The sequence below is a fragment of the Macaca fascicularis genome, chromosome 16, assembly GCF_037993035.2.
Source record: "Macaca fascicularis isolate 582-1 chromosome 16, T2T-MFA8v1.1".
Taxonomy (NCBI): Eukaryota; Metazoa; Chordata; class Mammalia; order Primates; family Cercopithecidae; genus Macaca; species Macaca fascicularis.
Genome location: NC_088390.1, coordinates 33,971,039 through 33,995,977, shown reverse-complemented (window position 1 = coordinate 33,995,977; position 24,939 = coordinate 33,971,039). Strand labels below are relative to the sequence as shown.

General features: G+C 55.2%; 1 protein-coding gene across 4 annotated transcripts in view; it reads right to left on the bottom strand.

The window, feature by feature from the left end:
• The window catches only part of FOXN1 (forkhead box N1), a 32,966-nt gene extending 8,862 nt beyond the window's left edge, over window positions 1-24,104 (bottom strand). Inside the window, exons 1-5 of one of the 4 annotated variants that reach the window (XM_074018855.1) lie at window positions 23,899-24,104; window positions 6,138-6,269; window positions 5,259-5,723; window positions 2,887-3,000; window positions 1,011-1,141 (exon numbers count right to left, since the gene is read on the bottom strand). In XM_074018855.1, coding sequence (XP_073874956.1) covers window positions 1,011-1,141; window positions 2,887-3,000; window positions 5,259-5,723; window positions 6,138-6,260 — 833 coding nt within the window. In that variant the 5' untranslated portion in view covers window positions 6,261-6,269; window positions 23,899-24,104. Of the gene's footprint in view, window positions 1-1,010; window positions 1,142-2,886; window positions 3,001-5,258; window positions 5,724-6,137; window positions 6,270-23,740 lie in introns of all 4 variants that reach the window. The other 3 variants (XM_074018853.1, XM_045376157.3, XM_074018854.1) reach the window with 3 other exon arrangements.
• Window positions 24,105-24,939: the final 835 nt, after the last annotated feature.

Genomic DNA, 24,939 nt, shown 5'->3' with positions numbered 1-24,939 from the left:
TTTCTTTTGATCTTATAAGTCTTATATTTTTATTTCTTTTTTATTATACTTTAAGTTCTGGGATACATGTACAGAACGTGCAGGTTTGTTACATAGGTATACCCGTGCCATGGTGGTTTGCTACACCCGTCAACCTGTCGTCTACATTAGGTATTTCTCCTAACGTTGTCCCTCCCCTAGCCCCCCACCCTCAACCTGACATTTTTTTTTAAGAGGAATAAATAGAATACATAGAGGCTCAGAGAGATTAAGTAACTTCCCTGAGGTTTCACACTAGTCAGTCCCAGAGCTGGTCTTGAACTCATTTCTGCTGGACTCCAAGGCCTGCATGTGTGTCTTTCAGTGAATGACCCTGCCTTTCACAAAGCCCTTCTCTGCACTCCTGGCTGATGTTTAAGTTCCTCTCCCTTCCCCTCAGCTCACACTAGCTGATGACCCGATCCCATGTACGGCCTGACGCATATTTGGTCAAGTGTCACTGTTGGTTGGAATGAATGAAGGGACAGATGGAAGGGTCTCCCAGACAGGCTGGGTCTGCTGACACTTAAGAGGCCAGCCCCAGAGAAGTCCCACCAGGTCTGGCAGATGGTGGATAGCTGAGTCACATCTGCAGGCCTCACGCCTATTTCCTTCCAGTAGAGCTTTGAGTGGGGGGCTTCCCTCTGTTTCTGGGGAGGGACAGGGAAGGCAGCAAGCATCTCCCCTAAATTATCAGACCCAGGCCCTGGGCTCTAGGAGGTGAGACCTTGGCAGGCTCACCCCAGGGCACCAGCATCTGCTGAGTCAAGCCACAGACATGACTCCCCAGGCTTAGACAAAGGATCAGAGGTGATCCAGTCTATGCCCCTGCCTCCATGCAGGAACCCTCTCTCCAGCATCTTCTGGAAGCCCACTGGTATGATTTCCACCCACTGCCATTACTGGTAGACCCAGAGGATTCCCTGCCTCAGTGTTTCCAAGGGCCCTCTCACTCCCCTGCTCCTGCCACCCCTGGAGTGTGAGAAATGTACCTGTAGGAATAGATGGGTTTTGGGAAGAGAGGCTGGTGCCCATCGGTGCTGGCCTGGGGTGCCATTCGCTGGTACGGATAGTGTGAGGAGCCCAGGTAGGGTACGGGGTAGCTGCCGCCACCTGGCGAGTACTGAGGAGGTCAAAAGGGGCAGAGTGATTGCCATGGTACCCAACCTTTCCCAGGAGGGCTCCCCTCCCCCATTTATATACATCCAGAGAAGGAGCTCAGGCCAGATTCTTCCCTCCTGAGTCATGGGCCCCATCACCCCCAGTGCAGAGCTCTCTGAGGGGCTGTGAGGAGATCCACACCCTGTAATTCAGGATCTCAGAGGTCTTAAAGCCCCCTTCCTCCAGCTCCTTCCTCTCAGCCCCTTAGATGCTCTGGTCGCCATGGTGACGGGATCCTGCAGGGAGAGTATGAAGTGAAGCCCTCGGCCCCTGCACCCTTCCAGGAAGGTGCTCCCGGTGCCCGTGCATCTCCTGGAGCAACTGGGCCGGAAGTGGGATGTCCAGCCTGGGTGTTTGCTGGGCACTGCCACGTTTTATGAGTTTCAGTGGCTCTTTGAAAGGGCCGGTCATGGTGGTGGGCAGGTGGGGGTAGGAGGTGGTTTTACAGCAAAGGGAGTGGCTGCGGTGCCACGGATGGTGTTTTATGGAGGATGGTGGTAGGAGACTCTGACTCCCCCAGCTGCTCCAGGCTGAAGAGCTCTTTCCAGGTCACCCAAGAGACATTTAGTGCCTGAGTCACCCTCTGTCCAGGTTCCATAAAGCCCTGGGTGCGGCCATCTTGTTGAGAGGGGGTGCAGACTGCAGAGGGCATCAAAGCGGGGCCAGGCATGGTGAGGTCATTTAAGGTCTGGTGACCCCTTAGTTCTTCTGTGGCTCAATCTCTGTCCCTGCCTCAGGGACATTCTCTACCCTGGGTCAGACCATGAGCCTCAGGATAACTTTGGCCGTTCCACCCAGGCCCCTCACGGCAGAGAGGTTGTCCTCTCATGCCTTCTCTTTGCTTCCCTCTATCTCTTTCTTTTCCCTGCAAAGCTGGCAGTCTGACCCAAGCCCTCTCCCTTGCCTTCCTCCCTGGCTTGGCTGAGATCAGGGCCAGTGCCAGAGAGCCGGGTGTAGAACCTGCTCCACAGGCAGGGCCTGTCTCAGTGCCAGGCTGCAGGTGGATGGAGCTGGGCGCTGGGCAGCCACTTGCTCTGTCTTGCCTGGTGACTCCTGGGAGCTGCCTGGCTGCTCTGGGGCTCTTTTCTTTCTCCTTTAAGACTCCTCCATCCCATGCCAGTGTGGGGCAATTACTTGGCATCCTGTACACTTGGGAGGAGCTGAAGCTGGGAGAGGAGGAAAGGGCTGAAGATGATGAGGACTTGGAGTCCTCTGGGTGGGAAGGTCCCCTAAGCCCACACTGGGTGCCCACGCTCTCTAGGCTAATAGAAGTTGGAGGCCAAGGTCACACAGCAAGATGGTGGCTGACTATACAGAAGCCCTTGTTCCTCACCCTGCTCAGCCTGTGTTTCACACCACACCCTCCTCTTCTCTTTGCCCCTCTCCCTGTCTGGGGCAGCTGTCCTCCTTCCCCTGTTTCTGGCTCACATCACAGCCCTGCCTCCATCTCAGCCCCACACTCTTATCTGAGGCCTCTCAGGCCTTGCCAGGGACTCAGAAGAGCCCACCTCTGGAGGGGTGCAATTGCCTCTCTTCCCATTAACTACTCCTGCAACCTGCTGTGGCCCAGCCTAAGGTTCAGGGCCCTGCAGTCCTTACCTGCCCATCCTGGTGTACCCACACCATCACACAGACACCCACACACCACATACACACACACAATATCCTGACACCTGGGGGAAGCAGGCCCACTTGCCCCAGACCCACCTGCTGGAAGGGGGGCTGGGAGGAGCAGTACATATGCTGCAAGGGAGGCTGGTAGCAGAACATCCCAGCACCGCTCTCCAGAACTGGGGGCTTGACCTTGACCTCTGAACCCTGCTGGAAGAGAAAGCAGATGACTAGGTTAGGCCTTATTTTCTCCCTTCCTCTTTCCTGTGTCTTGAACCTTTATATAAAAGCAACCCCTACTCTGCCTCCCCCAAAGCTTATTCCTGGAGAACAACAGAGAACAGAGAAGGGCAGGGATTTTCTCAAGGGAACTCAGCAATTTAGTGGTAGAGCCGGGGCTGGAACTGACAGCAGTCCCTACGCCTCCCCTCACTGCAGGGGAGAGGCTGGGGCTGGGCTGTCCCGAGAAGTCTTGTGCTGGGGTAGGGACGGCGATCTTCTGGAATAGCACAAGGGTGCAGTGCTGACCTCACTCGACACGCCTGGCTCAGAGTCCTCAGACCCTCTAAGTAGGTGTGCAAAGGACACCAGGAAAAGGTCACAGCTCCAGAACTCTCCCTGAGGATCCATGGTGAGGGGAGCATAGGTAGTGGCCAGATAGGCTGGTCCAGCTGTGGCCCTGGGTCCCTTCTGTTTCCTCCTCTGTACAGCCCCAGGAAGCCCCAGCAGGATCTCTGGATGGGGCTGGTAGCTCCTCTCTGCTCTGACTTCTGGCCATCCCTGACACAGAGCTTTGCTTCCTGTTCCAGGGGGTCTACACAGTTGCTGGCCTGTGTGAGCCCTGTGGACGCTCTCACGCTGGGCATGGGGAGCCTGCAGCTGCTGCTAGGCATGGTGGCCAGACTCTGCCTTCCCATGCGTGAGAGGCCAGCACAGAGTCCCAGGGCCTAGTGCAGAGCTCTCCCGTGAGTAGGGAGAGGAGGGTGTGCAGCTAGGCCCTGGAAGGTGGATAAGCCCTGGAGGAGGTGGACTGTGCTTCCTGGGATTACCAGGGGCCTTAGGAAATCAGATCTGGGCCCAGAGGGGCAAATCAGTTGTGGCCTCTCTCTGGGTGTGCCCTGGGGTTGTTGATGCAGAGATTGCCATAATCATAGAATCTCAGGCCTAGAAGGGCCAAGAGTACTTGTGTCCAACCCCTTCATTTGACAGATGATGGGGCTGAGCCCAAAGAGGGGAAGCAATATGCCCAAGGTCACCCAGCAAGTCGACCAGATAGCTGTGTGTCTTTGGAGCTTTTCTCCATGTGTGGGAGGGTAAGGGTGTGAACTCAATCTCAGCCTCACCGTTTGCAGGCTAGGAGACACCTTGGGCAAGTCACTTGGCCTCTATGAGCCTTAGTTTCCTCGTCTGCAACGTGAGAATGGTGGGAATTTTCTAGAGTGTTGTTGAGGGGATTAAATGGGAGCACTTGAAAGAAAGCACCTGGCAGAACGATTGGGAGGTATTATTGAGTGGAGGTTTGGGGGCAGTAGCTGAGATGATGGTGCCCTATCTGTAGGCTGTGGTCATGTTTAAGGGGCCTGAGAAGAAGCGGTCAAAGGGTCAGATTAAAGTCCTGTTTTGGCCACACCTGGTAGGCACCCAACCACCTTCTCCATCTTCCTTCTAAGCCTTTGTTGGGGTGGCTCGGGGCTGGAATGGGGGCCTGTTTGAAAGCAAGAGGTGGGGGGGCTGGTGGGCATGTGGAGTACGCACTGCTGAGCCTGCGCCCACTCAGGAACCTCCAAACCAGAGCTGGGGAGCAGGGAGCAAGTTCCCTTTAGCTTTTCTCTTCCCTAAGCAACAATCCCATGAGACAGGTAATGTTGACCTTACTTTTCAGATGAGGCTCAGAGAGGTTAAGACTTGCCCAAGGTCACACAGCTTATGGAGGTCAGGCTATGGAAGGACATGTTAACCTTCCAAGGTATTTCCAGGAATATACCCAGGCCCCACTCTGGGCAAAGAATGGGGCCGGGAAGGGTCCCTCCAGACTTAAAGTCCTCTTTCAACTCTGTATGCTAAGGCTGGGGAAGGAAAAATTGTGTCCTATGGCTCCTCCCCAAACCCTTTCTCTTGGTCTCTGGAATGTGTTTTTCTTGTCACATTTGCATATGGGCGTGTAGGTCTGGCTGGAGATTCTTGACACTTAAACAAACAGAGAAGTCACACACTGGAATCCTGACTCAGGAGCCTCTGAAAGCTGCCAGTTTCTTTAGCTTGGCCTGCCTTCCCCTGCCCACTCCCCTCCATGCTGGCCAGGCCAACACCCCCTCCCTAGTTGACCAGGAGGTCCCAACTCTCTGGTCTTGAGTGGCAAAGTCTGCAAAGAGAAGGTGGGACTTTGGTCTCAGAGGACTGACTCTTTCTAGGCTGCTAGGAACCGGGACAGCGGGGAGATAGGACTCTCGCTGGCCACTAGTACTCACCAGAACTTGGGGGCCATGCTCCTGGCTGGGGTAGGGGAGCCCGTTACACCAGGCCTCTGCTGAGAAGCCAGGCAGGAAGGCCTCGGCCTCCGCCACGTCCACTGGGATCTCCTCGAAGGCCTCCAGCGGCCCCGGGGTCTTAAAGGAGTGTCCATTGAGGGCCAGGGTGGTCTCGGCCTCCAGGAAGACGTCCTCATGGAAAGGCCGCTTGTACGGGTGGAAGGGCACATGGCTGCCCTTGAGGAATCGCCCGGGGCTGCTTGCTGGGGCCTCCTCAAAGCCAAAGCCAGGATACTTGTCTGAGGGCGAGAGCCGGAAGGGGCCGGGGCCGGGGCCGGCTGGGCAGTGGCCCTGGACTTGCTCGGGGCCTGGTGATGCAATGCGGGGACTGTGTGGGGGTAGTGAGGGTGTCCTCTCTGGAGGGCCGTCGGGCACAAATGATGAGCAGCTGAAGCCGGCATGCTTCTGGGTAGACAGAGAGTAGCGAGCCTGTGAGTGGAGGCTGAACCAGGCCTGGGGACTGGCTGGGACCCTACTCTGTTCTGGGGTAAAGGGGTCTATGGCTGAGCTCTGGGAAGCCCCTAAATGGTGGAGAAGACATAGTCGGCCCTTGGGCCCGATTTCATGAGGGCACCCTGCCGTGAAACCTGGGGTACCCCAAATCTGATGGGGCTCACAGCCCTGCCCTGGGACAGGCCAAGACTGAAGGGATGAAGAGTGACCCCTCTGGATCTCGGGGTCACTGAGGACTTGTTTGCTGGTGGAGGGGACAAGACAGACCCTAGGAGGTCCCTGGGGGCAGTAAGGTGACTGGTCCACCTGCTGCCTGGGCAGCTGCAGGCCTTGGCCTAAACCCAGGCCCGGATGCCAGGTACTTACACTCTGTGGGGCAGGGGAGCCTGGGAGGCCCGGCGCCTGCATGAGGTCCCCTTGGCGCTCGCCCTCCAGTCTGGTGGGGCCCGGCAGCGTGACGTCAGACTGCGGCGGGGGCAGTGACACCATCACCCAGTCCTGGCCTCAAAGAAAGCCGCCTGCCATGAGAGTGAGGACCAGCATCCAGGGGTGACCAACCCAGGTTCGCCACCTCCACCCCAACCCCGTCCTTGGGCTGGGACTCTGCCTCCAGTCAGCCATGTGATGAAAGAGAGAGAGGGATCCAGAGAGAGAGAGAGAGAGAGAGGGAGAGAGACAGAGAGAGAGACAGCAGAGAGAGCAGACGTCTATGGAGAAAGGGCAAAGCAAGCCAGGTAGGAGCCTCAGGAGGGGCTTGGCTGATCTCAGGCTGCAGCGGCAGAGACTGAACCAGTGAGACCCTGGCTCCCAGCTGGGCCCTGCCTCTGGCTCCTCAGGATCGGTCTCCTGTGTCTACAGCAAAGGGCCTGGCAAGGTGACCGCAGCAGGTGGTCTCCATTCAGTGACTGGGCAAGTTGGTGGTCCTGAGGGGAGAGTGAGCTGGTGTGTGGGTCAGACTCATGCTTGGGGTGGGAGCAACCGCCTCCATGCAGGTGAGTCAGCCCTCAGCAGAGGCTGGTCCTGCAGTGACCCATCAGCCTGGCTGACGTGACCACAGTGTGTAACTGGGGAGCCAAAGGTCCCTGGTTGCCTGGCGGCCCTGTGAGCCTAGCGGGCCCTGAGGATGTCACCACCCACACTGCAGTGCCTGGCAAGTGCTGTTCCACCTGTGTCCTCCAAACTCTAACCTGTGACTTTGTGCAGGCTACTGCCCCTTTCTGAGCTTCAGTTTCCCCATGAAGACCTAGGAGCTTGGGTACATGATATCGGAGGGCTTTTTCTGTTCAGACCTTCTCCAATCCTAGGGGAATCCTGTCCCTAACACAGTGGGGTGGTTAAGAGGACTCAGGCCTCAAAGCCGGGGTTAGCCCTTCCTCTCAAGCTGTGCCAGCAAAGCTCTCTGAACTTCGGTGTCATCATCTAACTGGGAGAGTGACAGGCCTTACCTCACACAGATGTTGTGAGTGTCAAACAAAATCATGCGCAGAAAGCATTCCGCACAGTGCCTGGTGCACAGTTGGTGCCCCATAAATGCCAGTTCTCATTATGAATATTATTGTGAGTGTGGCTCTCCTTTTTTTTTTTTTTGAGATGGAGTCTCTCTCTGTTACCCAGGCTGGAGTGCAGTGGCGTCATTTTGGCTCACTGCAACCACCGCCTCCCGGGTTCAAGCAATTCTTCTGCCTCAGCCTCAAGAGTAGCTGGGATTACAGGCTTGTACCACCACACCTGGCTATTTTTTGTATTTTTGTTTTTATTTTTATTTATTTGTTTTTTTTGGAGATGGAGTCTCCCTCTGTTGCCCAGGCTGGACTGCAGTGGCATGCTGTCAGTTCACTGCAACCTCCACCTCCTGAGTTCAAGTGATTCTCCTGCCTCAGCCTCAAGAGTAGCTGGGACTACAGGCACACGCCACCACGCCTGGCTAATTTTTGTATTTTCAGTAGAGAAGGGATTTCACTATTTTGGCCAGGCTGGTCTCCAAATCCTGACCTCAGATGATCTGCCTGCCTCGGCCTCCCAAAGTGCTGGGATTACAGTCTAGCCACCATGCCCGGCCTCTCACTCTTACTATCCTCAGCTTTTTGCCTTCCTTTACCACCTGCCAGAACAATTCCTCTTGAATGTACTTCTCTTTGCCCAAGTGGTCTCTGATAAAAGCTACAGTTTGCTGAGGGTCTGCTCTGGGCTGGCCACTGTGTGAACTATTTGGATGGTTTTCTCGTTGGTCTATCAGAATAACCCTGTAAGGAAGGAGCATTATTGACCCCACCTTCCAGATGAGGATGCTGAAGCTTAGCGGAGTTACATGACTTGCCCAAGTCACCCAGGGGCAAGAACTCTGGTCTGCCTGACTGTAGACTTTGCACTCTGCTTATGGTTTCTTCATTGGGTGGGTGTCAGAGTTGGGGTAGGCTAAGCTGGGAGGCCAGACAGCAAGAAAAGCATGAGGTGTACACTCACCCCTTCTACCCAAGACCCCCTCAAGTCGGAGCAGGGCAGCTGTGCTGTTCCCAGGCCATGTTCTTTCCAGAGCTCTGGGAGGGAGAGGTGGCCTCACTGGCCCCGTGGTACCCAGGCTGGGGTTGGCACATCTTTGCTGAATAAACCATCAATAAACCTCATTTGACAGAGCGGGTAACAGGGAAAAGGAGGGGAGGCAATTTGCCCAAAGTCCCACAGGATTTGCCCAAAGATCCCATGGGGGATCAGTGGTGGAGGGGCTGGAAGCCGGGGTCCAGGTGGGGGCCTGGTGGGAGACTCTCCCGCCCCTTCAAGAGTCCCCACCACCCCTTCTTGACGTCCTGGCGCCTGCTCACTCCGCAATGCTAAATGTGGCGTGACCGGGAAAGCGCCGAGCTGGCCGTAACGGGACACCACAGCGGAGCAGGCATGGGGCCCAAGGTGCGGGGCAGCCCACCTCCCGCTCCGCATCACTGCCTCTTGCTCCCTGGACAGCTCCTCCTGGACAGTTCGGGCCTGCCTGGCGGCCACACCTCACCTTGGCCCAGAGCTGCCTTCTCGGGAGGTGGTGCAGTGGGCTTGGCACCTTCCCAAGGCATCCTCCAGCTCCAAATGGGAGGCTGGGGGCCCTTCCTCCCCGCCAGATGTCAGCCTTTGTAACCTGGGCAGGGTGGCCACTCTCCTCCCTGCAGGTGGGGTAGCACAATGGTTTAGAGCAAGGATTTGGAGTCAAGCCCAGCTGAATTCCAGCCCCAACTCTGTCACTTTCTGACTGTGTGACTTTGAACAAACTGTGTAGCTCTCTGTGCCTCACTTTCTGCAGCTGGGAAATGGGGCACACGGACCCACCTCCCAGGGTCATTGTGAGGATGGTGTGCACAAGGTGCTGGCACAGGGAAAATGCTCAAGGCCACGTGTCATACATCTGGCCTCTGTTGGCCAAGTGTGGCTGGGGCCAGGGGCCTTTGGCCCCAGGCTCTACAGCTTCTCTGATGCTCTCGCTGCCTCAGGCCTGGCAGCCCTGGGGCGACTGGCTGATGACCAAGCCCCAGGTGGCAGCTGCCCCTGCTAGCCCTCCCTACCTGCCTGCCTTCACTCAGCCTGGCTTAGACTCCAGCACTGCTGCCCTGCAGATGTGAACCTGGGGAGGCCTCTCTGAGCTCCAGCTCAGGCGTGCACCACCTCCCGAGGGTCTGGCCTGCCCGGAATGATCCCCACAGTGTTGGCCTCGCCCCATTCTTGCACCTGTTCCCTATTCCCCAGGACATCATCTCCAGCTCCAGCCGAGTTCCTGCATGTCAGAGGCCTTAACAGAGGCTTCAGTTCACAGCCATGACTTTCACAGCCTGGCTTGGCCAAACCATCCCGCTACCTCTTCCAATCCCCTGGGGCCAGGATGAGAACCAGGGAAGTTACGCAGAGATCAGAGGCCCACCCCTTAATTTGCATGAAGGATGCAGAGGTTCCTACTGGTCTTCAGGGATTCCTCTGGGCAGGTTTTGTAAGTGGGGACTCCTGTTTTGGTGACCATGATGCCCCTTGGTTGCAGCTAAAGCTCTATTCTACAGGTGAGGCCCAGGGAACAGGTAAAGTGACTTTCCTAAGGCCACACGGCCCAGGAGAGAGGGGGTCCTCAGGGGCTGGTCAGAAGGCCTCTGACTGGTGTTTATGAGGGGCTCCTGTGCAGCACTAGGAAAGGCTCACTGCAGGAACCTGGATGAGGCTGCCTTGGTCCTGACCCTTCCCTGGAGTAACTGGCAGAGCCCCTGAAGCTGGATGACCTGGAGTCAGGGCTGGATTTGAATCACAGGAACTGCGGGACTTTGGTTGGGCATGATGCTTAACTTCCTTCCCCATGCCTCAGTTTCCTCGTCTGTAAAATAGGACTAATAAATACATTCCTCTCTGGAGGATTAATAAAATATTGCTTGTAAATAGCTTAGCACACAGTACTTGCTCAATAAATGATAGCTATTATTAATAATTAGCAGTGGGACAGAGTTTATTTAAGGCCTGAGTTATGGGCTGAGTGTGGGGGAGCATCAGGAAGGGAACTCCCCTTTCCTGCCTTCTCCTGCCTCCTACCTCCAGGTCCTTGACATTGTCCTGTCCCATTGGCAGAGCAGAGGCTAAACTTCCCTCTTCCTGACTCTCTGGCCTCAGAGGTCATTTCCGCCATTCCCATGTGGTAGAGCTAGTGTCTGTAGAAACTCCTGGGGACTTACATGGAGAGGAAGGGGGTCGACTCTGTTGTTTTGGATCTCTCGGGAGGTCTCTCTGCTGGCCCCAGTGTCCTGGGGCTGACATCTGCATTCGGAAGAGATCTTTCATAGAAGTCTAATCTTTATCCTGCCTGTTCCAGTTTCAGGGAGCACTGGAACTGGATAGAATGTGTGTGCAAGTATCAGCAAATTCCAGCACAGGAGGCCCAGTCAACTCTCCTGCTTTCTCAGATTCCAGGAGCTCCTCCAGATCACTCTCATGACCTGCCCCTTAATATGGGTACCCACAAACCACAATCCACAGCCACCTGCTTCCTGGCCGAGGCTCTCACTGGCAGACTGCCCTGGCGTCCCTTCGTCGCAGCTCCACATCTGCAGTGCACTCTAAAGTTTCCTCTGCACTTTTTTTTTTTTTTGATACAAGGGCTTGCTGTTGCCCAGGCTGGAGTGCAGTGGCATGACCATCACTCACTGCAGCCTCGACCTCCTGGGCTCAAGTGATCCTCCCGCCTCAGCCTCCCAAAGTGCGGAGATTACCGCGCCTAGCCTCTCTGCACTTTTGTATCTCTTGTCTCATGTTATCCTCCCTTTGCCCCGGAGGATAGGGGGCAGTGGTGTGCAGAGCCAGTTGGTAGGAGCTCATGAGAGTCAATTGTGCCCATTTCTTCCCAACTCCATGTCCAGTGAAATTGGTGGAGATCAGCCACAGTGGGAGTATTTGCCCATGGAAATTAGCAAATCCTACAAATCAGAGCCTTTTTAAACATTATGATTTATTTACTTTTGAAAGCTGACTGGTTAGCATTTACCAACACACCACTGGCAGGGGAGCAAGGTCATTAAGCCCATTTTTTAGGGGAGAAAATTGAGACCCAGAGAGAAGAAATGACCTGCGCAGGGCTACGCAGCTGACGGAAAACCACATCTGACTCTCAGGTCTCGAGAGCCACGACCATACCCCCAGACACTGCCTCTCCAGGGTGCACCCCTGGCAAAACCTTGACCAAAGACCTTTCAGCATCTGGACTTTCTGGCCACCTTCTGCCTGCCATGATCCTTGGGGAGTGGGAATGGAAGAGGTGGACTTGATCTGCCCTGGCATCAGAGAGAAGAAAGAAATGGCCCTTTGACATGAGTAGGGGGGATGGCGAGTGGGAAATTCCTTAGAAAGCCTGACAACAGGATCAATAATCATCAAGGATCCACACTCATCGTTACTGCATTCCTGCTCTGTGCCCTTCTCACAAACAGCCGGCCTGCGCCCCCTCTACCCATCAACATCTCCCCACCTAGCAGAGAGCCTTCTCTTGGCTCCTTAGGACTCAGGCAGATGAGGCTGTTTAGGCGTAGGGGCCAGGGGACACTGCTGGCTGTGTGACGTTGGATAACTCACATCCCCTTTCTGTACTTCAGTCCCTTTATAAGTCAAATGAGCCCCTGGGACCACTAGTATCTAAAGATGCTGAGGCTAATCCTGCGGAGGTATGTACCTGGTGGAAGAGTGTACCCTGTGGAGGCATGTACCCTGTGGAGGCATGTACCCTGTGGAGGCGTGTACCCTGTGGAAGTGTGTACCCTGTGGAGGTGTGTATCCTGTGGAAGTGTGTACCCTGTGGAGGTGTGTACCCTGTGGAAGTGTGTACCCTGTGGAGGTGTGTATCCTGTGGAGGTGTGTACCCTGTGGAGGTGTGTACCTTGTGGAGGTGTGTATCCTGTGGAAGTGTGTATCCTGTGGAAGTGTGTATCCTGTGGAGATGTGTACTCTGTGGAGGTGTGTACCCTATGGAGGTATGGATCCTGTGGAAGTGTGTATCCTGTGGAGATGTGTACCCTGTGGAGGTGTGTACCCTACGGAGGTATGGATCCTGTGGAAGTGTATATCCTGTGGAGATGTGTACCCTGTGGAGGTGTGTACCCTATGGAGGTATGGATCCTGTGGAGGTGTGTATCCTGTGGAAGTGTGTATCCTGTGGAGATGTATACTCTGTGGAGGTGTGTACTCTGTGGAGGTATGGATCCTGTGGAGGTGTATATCCTGCGGAGGTGTGTACCCTGTGGAGGTATGGATCCTGTGGAGGTGTGTACCCTGTGGAAGTGTGTATCCTGTGGAGGTGTGTACCCTATGGAGGTGTGTACCCTATGGAGGTATGGATCCTGTGGAGGTGTGTATCCTGTGGAGGTGTGTATCCTGTGGAAGTGTGTATCCTGTGGAGGTGTGTACCGTGTGGAGGTGTGTACCTTATGGAGGTGTGCATCCTGTGGAGGTGTGTACCCTGTGGAGGTATCGATCCTGTGGAGGTGTGTACCTTATGGAGGTGTGTATCCTGTGGATGTATGAATCCTGTGGAGGTGTGTACCCTGTGGAGGTGTGTACCCTATGGAGGTATGGATCCTGTGGAGGTGTGTATCCTGTGGAAGTGTGTATCCTGTGGAGGTGTGTACCGTGTGGAGGTGTGTACCCTGTGGAGATGTGTACTCTGTGGAGGTGTGTACCCTGTGGAGGTATCGATCCTGTGGAGGTGTGTATCCTGTGGAAGTGTGTATCCTGTGGAGGGGTGTACCGTGTGGAGGTGTGTACCCTGTGGAGGTGTATACTCTGTGGAGGTGTGTACCCTGTGGATTTATGGATCCTGTGGAGGTGTGTATCCTGTGGAGGTGTGTACCCTGTGAAGGTATGGATCCTGTAGAGGTGTCTATCCTGCGGAGGAGTGTACCCTGTGGAGGTGTCTACCCTGTGGAGGTGTGTCCCTGTGGAGGTATGGATCCCGTGGAGGTGTGTATTCTGTGGAGGTGTGTACCCTGTACCTTGTGGAGGTGTGTACCCTGTACGCTGTGGAGGTATGTAACCTGTGGAGGTATGGATCCTGTAGAAGTGTGTATCCTTTGGAGGTGTGTACCCTGTGGAGGTGTGTACCCTGTGGAGGTGTGTACCCTGTGGCAGTATGGATCCTGTAGAAGTGTGTATCCTTTGGAGGTGTGTACCCTGTGGAGGTGTGTATCCTGTGGAGGTGTGCATCCTGTGGAGGTGTGTACCCTGTGGAGGTGTATATTCTGTGGAGGTGTCTACCCTGTGGAGGTGTGTATCCTGTGGAGGTATGAATCCTGTGGAGGTGTGTACCCTATACCCTATGGAGGTGTCTACCCTGTGGAGGTGTGTACCCTGTGGAGGTATGGATCCTGTGGAGGTGTGTACCCTGTGGAGGTGTGTACCTGTGGAGGTATGGATCCTGTGGAGGCATGTACCTTGTGAAGGTGTGCACCCTGTAAAGGTGTGGATCCTGTGGAGGTGTGTACTCTGTGGAGACATGTACCCTGTGGAGGTGTGTACCCTATGGAGGTATAGATCCTGTGGAGCTGTGTACCCGGTGGAAGTGTATACCCTGTGGAGGTTTGTACTCTGTGGAGGTGTGTATCCTGCGGAGGTATGGATCCTGTGGAGGTATGTACCTTGTGGGAGTGTGTACCCTGTGGAGGTGTGGATCCTGTGGAGGTGTGTGCTCTGTGGAGGTGTGTACCCTGTGGAGGTGTGTACCCTGTGGAGGTGTATACTCTGTGGAGGTGTGTACCCTGTGGAGGTATGGAACCTGTGGAGGTGTGTATCCTGTGGAGGTATGGATCCTGTGGAGGTGTGTACCTTGTAGGAGTGTGTACCCTGTGGAGGTGTGTACTCTGTGGAGGTGTGTACCCTGTGGAGGTATGGAACCTGTGGAGGTGTGTATCCTGTGGAGGTATGGATCCTGTGGACGTGTGTACCTTGTGGGAGTGTGTACCCTGTGGAGGTGTGTACCCTGTGGAGATATGGATCCTGTAGAAGTGTGTATCCTTTGGAGGTGTGTACCCTGTGGAGGTGTGTACCCTGTGGAGGTGTGTACCCTGTGGAGGTGTGGATCCTGTGGAGGTGTGTACCCTGTGGAAGTATGGATCCCGTGGAGGTGTGTACCCCTGTGGAAATGTGTATACTTGTGGAGGGGTGTATATCTGTTGAGGAGGATATAACCATGGAAATGTGTACCCTGTGAAGGTATGACCACTGTAGAGATATGTTCACCTGTGGAAGTGTGTACCGTGTGGAGGTGTGTACACATGTGAAGATATGTATATCTGTGGAGGTGTATACACCTGGGGAGGGGTGTTCACCTGTGGAGGTATGTACCCTATGGAGGTGCACACACTGTGGAGGGGCGTACACCTGTGGAAGTGTGTATACTTGTGGAGGGGTGTGTGCCTGTTGAGGAGTGTACACCTGTGGAGGTATATTCACCAGTGGAAGTGTATAGCCTGTGGAGGTGTGTACACCTGTGGAAGTGTATACTTGTGGAGAGGTGTATACCTGTTGAGGAGTGTACACCTGTGAAGATGTGTAGCCTGTGGAGGTGTGAACCTGTGGAGGTATGTTCACCTGTGGAAGTGTGTACCCTGTAGAAGTGTGTACTGCATGGAGGGGTGTACCTCTGTGAAGGGGTGTACACTTGTGGAAGTATGTTCACCTATGGAAGGGTGTTCCCTGTGGAAGTGTGTTCACCTGTGGAGGTATGCTCACCTATGGAAGTGGAAGTGTGTACACTTTTGGAAATGTGTACACCTATGGAGGGGTGTACTCTGTGGAGGTGTGTACCCTGTGGAAGTATGTGCTCTGTACTCTGTGGAGGTGTGTACCTCATAGAGGTGTGTACCCTGTGGAGATATGTACCCTGTAAAGGTGTATCTGGCCCACAGAGCTGTCAGCTGGGACCTCACCCCTCTTCTGCCTTTATGTGGGGCCCCCTTGAGGACATCCTCAAGGAGATCAGGGAGAGCTGGCTGAGTTTTTACACTCCAGGAGGGAGGAGCTGTATTATCATCCCATTTTATAGATGAGGAAACTGAGACTCAGAGAGGTTAACCTGACTTGCCCAAGTTCACTCAGCTAGTAAATTATGCACCCCAGGATTCCGACCTAGGCTTCAAAGCCAGCATGCTGAACCATTACCAAGGCCCCACCTTGGAAACGCCTCAGCCTCCCTACTCATGCCTGAAAGGTGGGTAGGGGCGACATTGGAGGTTTCCTTGGGAGGGTCTGTCCCTGCCTCCCCTGTGGGCAGCTGAATCACAGGGACAGGTGGGCCTGGGGCACCAAGGGTCCTCCCCAGGCTCTCTTCACGCTCCCTGCTGCCTCTCTTCTGGCTGCCTCCTACCCACTCTTTATGAGAGAGGTGGAGACAGCTCGGTTCCACCTTAATGGTTTCTGTTACTGGCTGCGGCAGCATGCTTTACGAGGGGTGGGGCCCGGCCGGGTGCTGGCCTGTAGCCCCACCCGGGGCTCCACCCGACAGGCTGCTGGGAGGGGTCCCCTGGAGCAGCTCAGCAATTACGGGGGTGGCAGGGAAGGGCCTGAGGGCTGTGCCTGAGGCTTGGGCACCCCAGGAAACTCGGGGTCTGGGAATGCCAAGAAAGAGGGGGTTTCTAACTCCTTTCTCCCCATCAATGTTGGAAGTTCTGAGGGCAAAATTCTGGCCTCTCTGGCTCTTAACCCAGCATCAGTTTCGGAAAATGGGTTGTGTGCCCCTGCCTTGAGATCTGACTCAAGTGCAGAGCAGGTAGGGACAGAATGGGTAGGGAGGGGAGTGGGGAGAACAAAGGATGAAAAGCTACCATGTCCCCCAGGTGATGCTTTCCTCCATGTGAGCCACTGACACCTGCAGCTGAGTCATTCCAGTCCCCAAATCAGGCCTCTCCTAAAGCCCCTTCAGCATTCCCGTGTGCCTCTGGAAGCAGGCTGGTCCCAGAGCATTGCCTAGTACGCCCATCCTGGAAAAGCACTTGAGCCCTGGACTGATCTCTAACCCTTACTTATTGTAATCTTAGTCCTCTTGTCCTGTCCTTCCTGCCATTCACCAAGCCACCCACCAGAGCCTGTTTAAGGGCAATAGACTCATCCCTTCTCCAGGGAGGGTCCCAGCTTTGCTTCAGATGCCTGACTCCAACAGCGTCCAGACTCCCACTCTCCTTTGCCCAGGACCCCTTCCTTTTCGCCATCCCTGGCTGCCTCTGGGGGCAGCTTCCTGTCTCTCCAGCCCCTTTCTAGCCTCTGCCACCCAGCTGTGGCCCCAAAGAAGCCAAATCCAAGGACTCACAGTGGGCTCTGGGTCATGGCCACCATCACCGCTTCGGGGAGTCATCCAGCCTGCAGCTCCCCAGGAGCCTCCATCGAGGTATAAATACTCCCACATTCCTGGACCGGCCCCCTGCCTGAGGGCTGAGGCGGGGCTGTCTCCCCAGGCCAGGCAGGCAGGTCACATGCCCCATAAATGCCACAGGACCACAGGCCCTTCCTAGCAGCCCTGGGGAGGCCAACAGGAGCCTGACCTCTCTGGATGGATGGGTGGATGGATAGATGTATTTATGTATGTACAGATGAACAGTTGGATGAATGGACAGATCATCAGATGGAAAGATTGATGGATGGACAATGATGGATGGAAAGCTAGACAGATGGACAAATCAACAGACAGATGGATGAATGCTTTATTTTTTATTTTAAGTATTTTTATTTCTGTGAGTATCTGTAGTGTAAAGGATGAATATTTAGAGGGATAGATGGATGGAGGTCCTTGACCTACCTGTGAATGTTTATTCTGTTTTTTTTTTGTTTTTTGTTTTTTTTGAGACGAAGTCTCACTCTGTTACCCAGGCTGGAGTGCAGTGGCACGATCTTGGCTCACTGCAACCTCCACCTCCTGGGTTCAAGTGATTCTCCTGCCTCAGCCTCCCAAGTAGCTGGGATTACAGATAGGCACCACCAAGCCTGGTTAACTTTTGTATTTTTAGTAGAGACTAAAAATGGGATTTTGCCATGTTGGCCAAGCTGGGGATGCTTATTTTGTAGATGGAAAGAAAGGAATGTTTGGTTTCAAGGAAACAAGAAATGCTACCTCCCAAAGCTCCCATTCATTCCTTTCTGAGACATACCTACTAGGACCGCTTCTCTCCTCTGCTAGTCTGAGAGATCAGCCCTATTGGGTTCTTCCTACTCCTTAGATGCTCCTTGCCAGAGACCTCCCACCTAAGCATCCTCAGCCCCCAGGGATCTTTTGCTCTTACTCTTGGGTGTCATTTATGGTCTGCCTCTTCCACCCTCTTGCCTCTCTGCCTACTCTGGAGTCCAGGCTCTGAGGCTGTAAGCCTACCCCAACATCTTGCTCCCAGAAGCAAAGTCAGCAAGCTTGCCCTGCCAAGGTTAGTGGGGGAGGGCAATTCCCAGTTCTGAGTACATAAAATCCTTAGACAGGCAGTTTAAGGAGAAGGTTCTCCCACCTCCACCTTCCCCAGGTTCTAGAGATGGGGTCTTGCTTCATTGCCCAGGCTGGTCTCAAACTCCTGGGGTCTCGCCTCAGCCTCTGGAGTATATGAGACCAAAAGTGCATGCCATGGTGCTCACCTATTCCCAGGGAGTTTTGAAGCCATGGCTGAGTCTGATGGTGAGAACTGGCCTGACCTGTGACTTGGAGATGGACAGGGTGACCTAGAACCACTGAGGCTTGACCGGAAAGCTGGGCTTTTGAGAAGGAGGAACTTGCTGCCTGCTTGATCCTTCCAGGGGGCAGTGTGCAGAAAGAAGTGATCTGAGGCCTTAGACATTGGTTTCTAGAGAAGAAGGTTCCCTGAAATCCTCAGTCTGCCCAGCTGTGATAGGGGCCAAAGAATGGCTGATGAGGTGGGGCATGAGTAAAGGACCAGGAGGCTTTTGCACAGATTATGAAGCCTGGCCTTCATCCCTCCTACAACAAGTTTCCTCCAGCTACACTGGCTGAAGGGGATGGAGAAATGGGCTGAGGGATGGGATGAAGTGGTTGATCTCTAAGCACTCATTAGCTCTGGGTCTTTGTGGCCCGGAAGTTCCACCTCTGTAATGAAGTCACCCAGGACTGAGCCTGATGGTCCCACCCCCAGCCTCCTGTGGGCTACATAGGTAATTGGCTTTGGAGTTGATGGGCTGTGGCAGTGATTGGCAGCAAAGGATTTGATCTCTGAGACCAACAGACATGTTGGAGCTTGGTCTCACCTCCCCCGTAACCTGGCGTTATCATCTCTGGAAACCTTCACTGAGCCCAGATCCCGGCTTCCCTGCAGAATCCCCCTTTTCCCTCACAGTGAGGCCTCCTGACCAAGGACTGCAGAAGGGTCCCCTCCCAGCTCTGCTCTCAGTGTGGGCTAGTCATGGGAATAAACTTCGTTCCCTCTTTTATAAAACGGGGTCCTCATCTTTGCCTTACATACTTCACCTGGCTGTCCTGGGGACTGAGTGAGAACCAGAATGTCAAAATCCTCAGAAGTTAAACCAGCACCTGCTTGTCTGGTGCCCCTGCCTCCTCCCCTGGGGTCCTAGGCCTGTACGATTTCAGGAGTGGGATGGGGCTGAGTGAGATCTTTTTACCTTTAACCATCTGCCCTTCCTAGGGGTGTGCCCCAGGGGGATGGTCAAGAGGGCCCTTGTCTTGCTGGTCCGCTCCCTCTTTGCCTGTCCACCTGAGTAGGGGCAAAGAAATGGCCCAGGATCCCACTGTGTGTTGGGCCAGGGGCCTCTCACACTCTGTACATATCATTATCAGAACTGCTCATTAATACCAATCTATTATTAGGGATATTAATTCTGCCACCACTACTAATAATACAGATTTAGTAAAAGACAAATACAAACTGGTGCACCTCCTCCCTCAACGCCATCTGGCATAGGGGACAGGCAGGTGGTTATCTCCTTGAACTTAATAAGCCTTGGAGTGAGAAGTGCACTGGGAGGCCTCCCACCCAAGCCCCTCTTTATTTGACATATGGGAAAACTGAGGTCCCACCAGTGGGAGAGATTGCTCCCTGCTATGCAGGCGTCTGTGCACTGCTCCTTCCTCCAGGCTCCGGGGCTATGGGAAGCAGCTCTGAGCACCTAATCATGTCCCTGAAGAAGGGGCAGGCTCTGGGGGTGTTTTCCTAAGCCCATCCAGCTCCTTGGCTCCAGCTGCCATCTTTCTTCCTTGACCACCCTCAGAGCATCCTGGGTTTGGCATTGCCACCCCAAATAATTTTTTCTCCAAAACCCTTCCCACTTCAGGCAGATTGGACATGCTCATGGGAAGGCACAGAGAAGCAGAGCCACCTCTATAAAGCTACATGCTCTTGGTGCCCAGTGTAGGCTCCAGGAACCCTCTCCAGAGGAAGCCGGGGACACTGCCCCCCCTGACAGTGAGGACTGCTGTGGTCGCTCCGGGCCTGCGTGGAGGAGGGGTGCTAAGTGCAGAGTCTGATAATTGGGTTTTCTGATCACAGCGGTGTATGCGTGTGTATGTGTGTGTGTGTGTGTGTCCTTCCTCATGTACATCCTATGCCTTCCGAGACTGATGGGCTGGTGCAGTCTGGGACATGGCTGTGGAATTTACAAGTGTAGGTGGGGCCTCCAACTGTCTCCAGGCAATCTGGTTCCAGGGATGCACCCCATTCTCATTCTCTCTGCGTGTGTGCGTGCTTGTGTGTCTATGTGTGTGTGTCTATGTGTGTGTCTCTCTGTATGTATATATGTATGTGTGTGTGCATGTGTGTATCTCTGTGTGTGTGTCTGGGTGTGTCTCTGTGTGTGTGTGTCTCCGTGTGTGTCTCTGTGTCTGTGTGTCTGTGTGTGTGTGTGTCTGTGCTGTAGTTTGTCAGAGGCAGTGAGGGGAGCCCTGAGGGCCCCAGAGAGTGTATGAGGGCAGGATTTGGAACTGACTGACCATGCATCCTCCTGTGAGCATGGGGTGGAGGGCGAGGCTCAGACCTTGTAGTGGGCTCTCTGTTGCCTCCTGGAAGGGGATGGGAGGGTCTTGAGGGGTGCCTTCCCCTGGAAGCTTCTAGAGTAGCTTTGAGAGCACAGGTTCCCTTTTCCCCATGACTCACAGGCTGGCTCTTCAGTCAAGTTCCTCAAGAGATCACGATTCAGCGAATTCTCTCCCTGGCCCCATTAATCTGAGCTGACTAAGCAAGGGCCACGGGTAGGGTAGAGACCCGGGGATGCGCACTACTAATCAACCCTAAAAATCCCTGCTCCTGCTTCCATGCCCCCCCTTCCTTGGCCCTCCATGCCTAATAGGATCAGTTACACTCCCGGCCCCCTGAGAAAGGCTGCCCCCGCCCCATTTTGGGGCTCTCTGATAGTGTCTCTCCATCCTCCCTTCACTGCCACATGCCCGCAGTGTGGAGGTCTGTCTGGACACTAGGTCTCCACTTGTCTTGTTGCATCTGAACTCATTTTTACTGTTTGGCGAGCATCCAGCCTTTACGGCCCAGATAGGATGAGGGAGCTAAGGGTTGCTCCAGGGATGATCTCATCCTGCCCGTTTTGTCCATTGGCATGGCTCTGGGCTTTTCCTCAACATTCAGAGAACCTGGAGGACACCCCAGAACCTGGCGGGGATGCTGGTGAGAGGTGTTGGACTCCAAGGGAACCTGTGACATAGGGGGAGATACATCTTGAGGAATGGAGTAGGAGGGGGAGATGGGGATAGGAGTGTGGTTGGAGGTGGGAGTGACGAGGTGAGGTAAGGAGGAAGGAGCAGGATGGGCTGGTGGTGATGGAGGCAAGTTTGGGGATGAGGATTAGTAGGAAGGGGACTAGGCTGGGATTGAAGATAGGAATGGAGGTAGGTTGTGATGGGGAAAGAGACAGAGACAGGTGGAAAGGTCAGGGCTGAGGTTGGAGTTGGGCACAGAGAGGCAGGGAGGGCAGGGGATGGAGATGAATAAGCTGGAAAGACCCAATGTATTCTGGAACCATGCGGTTGGTGCTTTTGGGAGGCCCTCTCCCAGAGGTCATCTTGTCTTTCCACAGCTCCTGGAGGCCATCTCATCCTTCCCCAGCTCCTGGGCATGTTGCCAGCCCAACCCCACCCATCCCAGATCAATGGTTGCCTCTCCACTCAGGAAACCACCTTCTGTGGTCACATAGTCCAGTTAAACTCAACCTAAAATGCTGAGAACTTTCTCTGAAGTCTATCAATCCTGGCTTCCTGAGCTCCCCTCTTCCAGCCACAGCGGGGATGGCAGGCTGTGATTTGGAAGGACAGAGGGGAGGGCATACCTGCAGGACCTCGGTCCCCTCCATCCCTCTGTTATGGGCGGATGGGAAGGCAGGCAGAAGTGGACCGCAACTTCATTAGAATGTGGAGTCGGAGAGAATAAGAGGGGCAGCGAGAGTGGGGCCTTTCTCTCCCTGCCAGTGCCCAAGCAAGCAGGGCATTTCGATGTGACTTAGAACAGTCTCTGCCTATGTGCCTGGGCCCTGTGCAGGCAATGGGGGTTCTGCTGGCCCATGAAACCCAGGTGTCAAATCAAGCCTGAAAGGGGGAGGTTAGACATCAGGAAGGACTTCCTGGCTAGAGAAGATGAAGAGTCCAAGGAAAGAGGTGATATGTTGCTTTCTTAGAGGCCAGATGGGACTCTCTGGGGGATGGGGGAAAGGAAGGCTTTCCCTGAGGCAGCGGAGGGCACATGACAGAAGGCTGGTGTCACCAGTGGGCTTTCCCCCTTGTCTTTAACTTTCCTAAGGCTTCTAGTGATGAAGCCTTTTCACGAAGACGGCTGTTGGTTGGAGGCAATGTGGTGTCAGTGCGTGGATGAGACAAAGCTGGGGAGCAGGGAGGGGTCCTAAGCCCCCTAATTTTTCTCTAGCTTCCTAGGACCCACTGGTCCAGAGGATTCTGGGGCTCCCTGAGCCCCTGGGAAATAAAGTCCTCTGAGAACTCCCTGGCATTCCCGGGAGAACAGGTTCCTGGCTCTGGGAGGGAGTGAGGCGCCGGGCCTGGGGGGGCAGCGTGCCTCGGCAGGCCCTGGAGCCGGGAGCTGAGCTCGCAAAGGCAGCGCGGGCGGGGCTGGGCGGGGAGCCGGGAAGACATGTGCCTCTCCCTGTAGCTCTTTTGCCTCTGAGGATCCCCAACCTGGGGCAGCCCTCACCCCCTCTGCCCGTCTTCAGGACTCAGCCTGGCTCTGTCCCTGCCTGGCTAACCCTGGACCCCTCACAGAGCCACAAGAGAAAGGGACCAGGATAGGAGGTGCTGCCCCTTCCCCCATCCACCGGAGGTGCCCTTCTACTGCCTGTGTCTTGTGGTCAGGGAATGAGCAAGATGGTAAAAGGGTCTGAGCCAAGCCCGATGGGGATAGGACTGCAGTGCGATGCTGCCCTGGGATCCGAGGAACTGGGTTCCCTGGTGCGGGAGGAAGAAGGTTACGGGGCAAGCAGACCTGGACCCTGCAGCGGTAAAGATTTCAGAGAGGCTCCAGGAGGGACTTCATGGCTGTGAGGAAACTGGCCAGATTTTCTCCTTCAGGGATTAGGAAAACTAGGAGGGGCAGCCCTGCCCGAGGTGGGCAATGAGTGGCATAGGGGCAGGGGATGGATAGGGTGACTTCCCAAGAGGAGCCCCTCCACCCAGGTCCCTTCCCGCTGACCAGTTGTGCATTGCCACAAAGCACATCTAAACATATCCCCCATGCCTGTAGGTGCCAAGAGAAGAGGCAAACACACCCACTTGTTAGAGTCTACTCTTCATCCAACAGCCTTCTTTGGATATTTAGGGAGGGCCTGGGGGACTCCACGGGGAATGCCAGAACCTTATCTGAGCAGGTAGTGGGTGGGGAGGAGTCGGGGGAGCTGGCAGGCGCTTCCTGCTGCTTCGGCCATTTCCCTAAGGGCCTTCACTCTTCACACCCCCAACTCTAGTCCCCAAAGGCCTAAGGGCTCCCTGCCTGGCCCAGTTCTGCTCACCAGGACTCTGCCTTAGGGGTCTTGCGGGAGAGAAATGGAGTTGGGGATAGAAGGCGACCAGCATCAACTCCTAGCCACAACACCTGTTTGCCACCTGTCTGCTTCACCACAAGGTGCACCATCTCCTTCCTTTCTGCAACCCAGGTCTCTGCATGGGCCCAGGCATCTAGACCCCAGCCCAGGCTGCGTGGAGATGTTGAGCAATTCCTTGATCTGCACAAACCTTGGTGCCCCCAGCTCCCAGAGCTGGGCTCTCCCTTCTTCACTTGGAAAACCACTAGACGGAGAACATGGCCCCTGCCTTTCAGCTCTAGTTTTCCAGAACTAGCACTTCTGAATCCTTATTACCCCCCAGCACAGGGTGAGTGAGCACCTCTCCAACACACAGAGACACACACAAAATCCAGCACACACCAGAATGAGACCTACACCACAGCAAGAGGGGTTAAAGTTGGACAACCTAGAAAAGGAACTGGAGGGGGGCGTCGGGAAGGGGTGCCCCTTGGCCTCCAGGCACTCACCCGAATTCTGAGACTCCCTTGAGCTGCAGCGAGAATGTGGGGAGCACCCAGGTGCTCCCAGTCACTCCTGAGCCCCGTTAAAAAGGCAAACCCCCTCCCCATGCCCCAGCCCGGCCCTGCTGGCCTCCACGGCTGACTTGGGCCGGGGCTCCTCTTACCTGCTCAGTGAAGCAGGTCGGCGTGGGGGCCCAGGTCTGGGGGGCCAGGAGCTCTGTCCGTCTGTCAGTCCGTCAGCTCGGCCGTCCTGGGTCTGTGCTGACATCAGGTGAGGGGAGGCAGCTGCCAGGTGAGCCAATAATTATGATATCAGCTTCCCCTTGCCCGGAGGGGCTGCTGCCAAAACGGGGAGAAGAGAAAGGTGACTAAGAAGCTAGTTTGCTCCTTGGCTCTTGTTTGACAGGTACCGGCTCCCGTGCCCGCCCCAGCCGCGCCCCGGTCCCCCCAACCCCTCCCTCCTCCTGAGCTGGCCCGGGCCCCCTCCCCTGTCCCTGCCAGCAGGCACAGCCTGTGGCTTGTGGAGGTGGGGGTTGTCCCGTGGCCCCCGCCTGCACTCCAGAAGGGGGATGTTGCCCCCCCCCCCACAGGTGAGGCACAGGCCTGTCGGGGCATGCACGTGTGTCAGGAGAGCCTGGTCGCCACATGTATGCTCATGGAGCCCACTCATGAGGTTTTGGGGAACAGCGCTGGGTGGCCCCCAGGGTTCTCTGAGGCACAGCATGGACAGGTTGGGTCCTTCAAGGGCCAAGCATTAGCACAGATTTGCTGGGAACTGCCAGCCATCTGTCTGTCTCCCCACAGCTCCTGCAGCACCTCGAGGGTGTCTCCTTGTGGGTGGGGGCGTGTGCACCCATTTGAGCATGTGCAGGTGACTCCCATCTCCCTCTTCTTCAGGGGGAGATACATGCAAGTCTGTCGGCATCTCCCCCTGGGTCTGTACATCTGTCTCCTGGGTGGGCGTGTGTCTGCATGTCTTCCCCTGTGTCTCTGTCCCTGTGTCCCTGGACCCAGGCCTGTGTGTTGTCCGTGTGTTGACACGCTTATGTCTGTGCACACGTCTCTGCTGTGGGTCAGCAGTCTAGCCCTGTGTGAGCATGTGGGTGTCTGTGGGGGTGGAGATGGGGACTCCCTGGTTCTGTGTCTTCATCCCATGGCCACTCTTCACGGTTTGGAGGATAGAAACAGAAACCTGAGTGGCTGTT